This window comes from Cupressus sempervirens, chromosome 5, assembly GCF_028749045.1.
Source record: "Cupressus sempervirens isolate cs-2001-9-10 chromosome 5, ASM2874904v1, whole genome shotgun sequence".
Lineage (NCBI taxonomy): Eukaryota > Viridiplantae > Streptophyta > Pinopsida > Cupressales > Cupressaceae > Cupressus > Cupressus sempervirens.
This window is the reverse complement of record NC_143122.1, coordinates 619570382-619577880: the sequence shown is the minus strand read 5'-3', so window position 1 is coordinate 619577880 and position 7499 is coordinate 619570382. Positions and strand designations below refer to the sequence as shown.

General features: G+C 31.7%; 1 protein-coding gene across 1 annotated transcript; it reads left to right on the top strand.

The window, feature by feature from the left end:
* Window positions 1-344: 344 nt before the first annotated feature.
* LOC149557418 (putative boron transporter 2) lies at window positions 345-3913 on the top strand. Its single transcript, XM_089785976.1, has 9 exons — window positions 345-527; window positions 703-869; window positions 1102-1275; window positions 1374-1469; window positions 1662-1805; window positions 1932-2293; window positions 2851-3121; window positions 3210-3323; window positions 3410-3913. The coding sequence occupies exons 1-9, from the start codon at window positions 347-349 to the stop codon at window positions 3485-3487; spliced, it is 1587 nt and encodes a 528-aa protein (XP_089642102.1). The 5' UTR covers window positions 345-346; the 3' UTR covers window positions 3488-3913.
* Window positions 3914-7499: the final 3586 nt, after the last annotated feature.

The window sequence follows — 7499 nt, the reverse complement described above, 5'->3', positions numbered from 1 at the left end:
GACAGCAATTTTATTTTTTCTTTGATCATAAATCGACTGACCTTTGGTCAGGTAAGCCAAAACATTTTTGTGTCAATTTTCTTTTCTTTTTGATATCAGAATTATGTCATTATTCATTTCTTTTTCATATCAGAATTATGTCATTATTTATTTCTTAACACTGAATTTATGATTGAAAAATAAAGAAAAATATAAAGTTTGAGGAGGTCAACTTTATATTATTCAAATATATCATATTTTATGATTAAAAGACACAATTTAATCTAAAAAAACACAAATCTAAACTTCTCTCCAATTCGTCATTCATAAATATCTAAAGATGAGAAGATTTCGAATTTGTGGATTGATGCAGGGAATTGTTGGGGAATTTCGCATTCCTAAGCAGCAAAAGCGTTTGAACAGTGATATTAAAAAGCTTGATTTTTCTTGGCGAGCAACCAATGGCATGTTTGGTGTCATATTGGCAGCAGGATTGCTCTTCACTGCTCTTAAGACTAGAAAAGCAAGGTCTTGGCTCTATGGCACAGGTAGGTTCCTTCAATTTTAGAAATAAAATGGGTATTCATAAGATCAACCAGTTCAAGGGTGAAAGTTCAAAACATGACAATTTGTTGGTTCAATTTGCAACATAAAAGGGTATTCTTGATATGTCAAAGATCAATTGTTTGACCATTGCTAATATATCTCTAATATTTTTCATAGGATGGATGCGAGGAATAGTTGCAGACTATGGAGTCCCCGCTATGTTGCTTTTCTGGACTGGAATTTCATACATACCAACTGGTGAATATCCTGACGGTGTTCCAAGGCGCCTCTTCAACCCTGTGGCCTGGCATCACTCTGCTACTCAAAACTGGACCGTCATCAAGGTAATCGCACACCTTATGCATACATCTTCAATTTTGTTTGAATCAGTGCAAACAACATACTTTAATTGTGACTTGTTCAAATAGTCCATTTGCAATCAAATTCACTATTTTAGTAAGATTTTATACATTTATGTTTGATTTTAACTGGCAATTGTTTTTACATAAATATTTCAAACATTGAGGAATATTTTATGTTCTCTATTGAGCTAAATTTGTTAATAACCTCTACCAGGATATGTCCCAAGTACCAGGCATACATATTGCCAGCGCAATTATACCGGCGTTTATGTTTGCCTGTTTATTTTTCTTCGAGCATAATGTTGCTGCAAAGATGGCACAACAGAGGCAGTACAATCTGAAGAATCCTCCATCATATCATTACGATTTTCTACTCCTAGGATTCATGGTACCTTCAATTAATTCATTGCTCCTGATCATTGTTTAAGGATTTTTCATAAATAAGCTTGCATGGCTAATTTTCTACTTAAATTTTTACCATTTCAGGTTCTTATATGTGGACTTCTTGGGCTTCCCCCATCATATGCAGTGCTGCCACAGTCTCCCATGCATACCAGAAGTCTTGCAACCTTGAAGCATTCAGTATATTACTCATTTCATATTAGATTTCACATTTAGGAACAAATTAAACTTAGAAAAATAAATCAATTTTGATTATTTAACACTTTTAATCTAAAAGTCAAATCTTAATATTTAAACAATTTAATCATCCATCATCCTAATGTGTTCAATCTTATTCAACTATTGCATTGCTTGTTAATTGTCAATGAGTAGATACTGCGGAAGAGAATGTTGAAAACTGCGAGCACAAGCATTACAGATAATGATACGGTGCAGGAGATATACGATAAGATGCAAGAAGTCTTCGTAAATATAGACCTTCCAGTTTCACCAAACACCACCTTAAATTCTGACAGCGTAAAAACCCTAATCCTCCTTAAGATTTATCAATATCTATTATTAGTACCTGATCAATATCATGAAACCAAAAGGCATGTTGAGAGAATCAATCATTTCTAATGATGAGTCTACTTGTTCTTGCAGGCATTAAAGGACATCAGAGAATTGATGAATCTCAAAGAATTCAGAGACCTTCAAAACACGGCAATGAATAACAACGATACAGAATCCTCCACTCACAATTTTACAGATATAAATGGATACATCTTTGATCCAAAGAAGCACATCGATTTGCTACTGCCTGTCCGAGTGAAAGAGCAGAGACTCACAAATCTCCTTCAATCAGTCTTAGTGGGTTGTTGCGTGTTCTTGATGCCCATCATCAGAAGGATGCCACTTTCAGTTTTATGGGGTTATTTTGCATATTTGGCATTCGAAAGCTTGCCCGGAAACCAATTCTGGGAAAGACTACTTCTCATCTTCATCTCTCCCAGTAGGAGATATAGGTACTTTTCAAATTCCACAATTCAAACTATAGAATCATGAGAAAGAATACTTATTATCTTTATCTTTAATTAATATTTTTTGAAACCCTAAAATTCAAACTCTAGAATCCAGAGAAAGAATACTTCTCATCTTTATCTTTATCTAATGTTTATGAAACCCTGGAGTTCAAATCATAGAATTTCAGTTCGGAGAGAGAATACTTCTCATCTTTATCTTTTTCTAACGTTTAGGAAACCCTAGAATTCAAACACTAGAGTTTTTGTTGGGAAAAAAGTACTTCTCATCTTTATCTTTTCCTAATTTTTAGGGAACAATAGAGTTCAAACCCTAGAGTTTCAATTCTAAAAAAGAATACTTTTCATCTTTATCTTTTTCTAATGTTTACCAAACCCTACTGTTCAAACCCTAGAATTCCACTAATAGAATTCCACTAATGTTTAAGTAACCCTAGAGATCAAACCCTAGAGTTTCAGTTCTGAAAAAAAGAATATTTCTCATATTTCATATTTCTGTTAGAATACTTCTCATATTTATCTCTGTGTAATGTTTTTTCCAGGGTACTAGAGGACGCTCATGCTTCTTACGTCGAGAAGGTTCCTTTCAGCAAGATCACCATATTCACTGCCTTACAATGGGTGTACTTGTTGATATGCTTCGGCGTGACATGGATACCAATAGCGGGATGTGTTTTCACTGTTCTATTGATATTAATCCTTCCAACTCGACACTACATTCTTCCACTTCTTTTTGAGGCAGAGGAGCTGCAAGAACTTGATGGTTCTGAGTACGATGAGGCGCCGCCAATACCCCATGAACGAGCTGTCACCGTAAGCTCTTACTCTTTTTCTTAGTACAAGTAATATAAGTGAGTCTGTGTATGTGAAAATATTGGCTAAGGCAATGGAGTAATTGCAGGAAGCCCAAGAGCAGGGTCTGGGTAAAGCAGAGAGCCTTCGTATGAAAGTGGACAATGCTGAGATATTGGGTGAAATTACTACTAGAAGTCGGGTTGAGCTCAAAGTCCACAAGGTACCTTCAAAAACCCTTCAATTTTGAAAGGGATAAAAAAATGCTATATTTGAAAACCATACTAATTTATTTTTTTATCGTTTCAGTCACATGCTAGCACCTCGAATCCAGCAGGAATAATGATGAAAGAGCCAAATACAGGAGTTTCACAGAGGAAAATGTGAAAGGGAAGTGGAAGGTCTCAAGTGAAACCGATGGAGATGGAGGAGGAAGTGATTAAGGAGATGCCAAGCATGAGGATACACAATACACAGAGTGAGGAATTAGAAGAGGGTGGTGGTGGCAGTGCTCGGCTGTCTACACATTCATATATAGGCTCAAGCACGAGATCCTATACAAGTGCAACAACAACAAAATCCATGTAACCATTGGAGCCCTACATGGAGCCCACTACAAGTGTTGTAGATTATTGTGACAATGCAATACTGTATGTGCAAGGTGACCAAGGAAGTTGTTACATGCTGCTTTTGGATTTATTGTATACGGTACTTTTTATCATTTCTTTGTTCATCCAATCAAAATCATCGGATTGTGCATTTGTGGATTGCGAGGATATGTTATTAAGAAAAATATATTATACTTTCAAATTACTCTTAATTTATGAGGATGAATGAAAATTTGTGTATTTTTACATTTTAATCAAATTTTTAATATTAACTTAATCTTTTTAAAAAAATTAAATACTTGAATTGGATATTTAATTAATCAATTTTTTTGTTAACTAACAAAATTATCCTATTATTCAATAATTATAAACTTATTTGTCTAACAAAAAAATTAATGTTTACCTTTTCTTAATTTTAAAAATAAGATTTGTGTCCAACATTTACCTAACCTAAGATATCTAAATACTTTAAATGAAGTCTATCAATTATTATTGATTACCCCGAACCATCAAATCAATTATATCCATCATATTCCAACTAACAAGCAATTTAAAATTTGATAAAAAATGCAATTTGACAATCTTACCTAAATTAGTTTGTCTTTTACTACCCTCAATCCAATTTGAATATCAAATTTCTAAATTAAAATATCTCCTTTTGAGAGTCAACCTCAAATATTCTTTCTATTCAATTTTAGTTGTACATTCTAAATAATTTCTTATGCTTACATTCTTCATGTCCTTCATCTATAAACCCAACACTTGTTGTCAACCAAATGAGAGAAAAGGAGAATTCTAGTAGAAATATTATCAACTCAAAGGGTCGACAAAACAATCAACATTAAGCATATCATGCACATCTCCACATACAAAAGTTAGATTCATATTCATTGTAGATTTTTTAATTAAAACTTGTACACTTACTTTTCTCACTTAGTATTATTGGGATTCTAGTTAAACTCCAATTTTTACATTTGTTTTCTTTTTTTAATCCTATAATATCGATCAATAAGGGGTCTTCATAAGTTTGGGGCCTAGATTTATTAACAAAAGCTTCTTGTGGTAAAACATCAAGTTACTTGTAAGATCCAGGCACCCCTAAGCCACATGGTACAAGAGGATGTGTTCTGTTTGATAGGTCAAATTATTATTTTTACCTCATGCCTATAGTTTATAGGGGATGTAATACCTAATAAGTGAGTAATAGAAACCATAGTACTCAAACTCTACTTTCCAAGTACGACCATGCCCATGTAATACCATGCCCATGTACGACAAGCATAATTTTACCTAAAACTATATATTTATAATTTATTATTTAAAGTGTATAGAATTATCTTTAGTCTACTGTCATATATGTTTTCAAGAAAAATTCACATAATTTTTGTACTAAAATAAGAAGACAACCTATCATATCTAGTTTATGCACTTGTTTCAATAGAGATTCATTAAGAATTAATCAAATTAAAAAGAAATATACATAATTGTAATTAGCATAGGCTGATCTAAAATGGGGTTTTTTGGAGGTCAAAATATTATATATAAAATGTATTCTGATACTTTTCATAAGGGCATATTCTGTGTACAAATATGGATGACCTCTAAGGTTTAGGTCTAATGAGAGCTAAAGCTAGGGGTTACTTGATCAAGTTTTTTCCTAAAGCTAAACCCAAAAAAATCTTGGGGGTAGGATTTTAAATGCTATGAAACATGGTCATGTTTGCTAAATGTGACTGAATTCTAGGAACATGATCACATTCCTTTTTCTATACACGAATAATCTCAAAGTGGAGGTATAGTATAGTGTGTTGGGACAAGGTCACATTTTTAAAATGGAATGTAACTCCATTCCATAAATGGGGCTGTGATTAATTTTTGAACATTTAAAAAATATTTTTACCGCAAACTTCTATTGCCATAGCAAATGTTCTTCCTATTACAAAGAGAACAACCAAATTTGTAGATTATTTTAATGATTTTTATCATTCTGATACAATATCCTATTCACTATTGGAAGGAATTTATAATTGGGACCATCTTGGAGCATTTGGAACGGACTCAAACACTAAAGACATTGTAATGATTGATATCAGTTGTTAATCATGGGATGTAAACAATGTAAAACATGATGGAATGAAGGTTATGACCCCTAAGAAAATCCAAGGAGAGAAACAAAAAGAGGTAAAAAGTAAAAGAGATAGAAGAATGAATATGTAACAAATAAAAAATAATAAAGCATATTGATACACAATCTAGTTGAAGAAATAATCACTAAAGATCCCATGGAGGATACTATGGATATAAAAGATGCAAATGCCAAATAGGTGAATGCAAAAGACAATACAATTATTGATGTTAATGCAAGTACACCTTTGAAACCATATTTTAATGATGTATAAATTGTGACAATAGACACGATTTTGTTTATATCTTCAAATCCACCTTTGAATTATATAGAGAAAGTGATTATAGGTGATACCCTTTATAGAGATTTATTACAAGCATGCAATAGTGTTGAAATTGATAAAAATCCTAACATAGTTCTATAAAGAGATCATGAAAATAAAAATTCTCCCTATATTGCTTAAAATACAGATTTTTGTGTTGGTGTGAATGAAAATACTCATCTTATTGATATGAAAATTCTTATGTTGTTGAAAATTTAAAATTCTCCCCTAGATGAAAATTATAAAACATTTTAACAAGGTGTAAGTAAATATTCTAATGATGTATTCTTAGGTCTGAATCTGTTTGACAATTGACCCCTCCCCTACTTGATGTAACCCAAATTATCTATACAGTTGATCTCATAATGCAGTTGAAACTCTGCAAATAATTCTTTGAAAAAAATATAATGGAAGTTCATCCTTTTGAGTCGATCTATGATGAAAATCTAGCCAACAATGATATATAGATGGTGCAAAAAATTTATCTGTGTACCTAGTAACCATGTAACCTCAAACCTGAGTTTTTACGATATAAAATGGAAACATCTTCACCATACGAATGTAGACCTTACTATCAATCTACCTGTACTTCATAGTGCTAGTGACAATATAAGATAGAGAATCATACAAATTATAAGTTCTAATACTATCATATGGGTTGTATGATTCAACTATGTGAATCATATGAACCAACTTGTCTAAGATACTTATCATGTTCTCCTTATTAGGGAAGGTGGTGGAAGTCTCAATGGTACCATCAAGGACATTGATAGAATGAGACAATCTAGAAATAGTATTAGCAAATACGTGCTCTCTATCATGAGTAGATGATTTAGATCTATGAACTATAGATTGAGCACAAGTACCACCCTTCTCTGAGCACTACCCTCCCTTGAAGATGTAGGTGTTGCCTCACTTTCGGATGCCATGTATGATAAAGATCTTTAACATGAAGTAGAAAAGTATCTAGATGAGTATGATAAATATATCTAAACATGTGTACACATATGTACAATGTAAATTAAAAAAATAGTGTTTAATTTGAAGCATATGTACATTATAATCATCTACTTTGTGAAAAGTATTTATTCTGTATATTAACAATTTATACATACATACATACATACATACATGTGTATATATATGTATATATATATATATATATATATGTATATGTATATATATATATATATATATACATATATATATATATATGTATATATATAGATATATACATATACATATATATATATATATATATATATATATACACATATACATATATATATATATATACATATACATATATATATATATATACATATACATATATATATATATACA

Coding starts and splice junctions, on each gene's coding strand:
- LOC149557418 (XM_089785976.1), top strand. CDS start 347: ATGCAGGGAATTGTTGGGGAATTTCGCATTCCTAAGCAGCAAAAGCGT. Junction 870..1,101: donor AAAACTGGACCGTCATCAAG/GTAATCGCACAC, acceptor AACCTCTACCAG/GATATGTCCCAAGTACCAGG. Junction 1,470..1,661: donor TTGCAACCTTGAAGCATTCA/GTATATTACTCA, acceptor GTCAATGAGTAG/ATACTGCGGAAGAGAATGTT.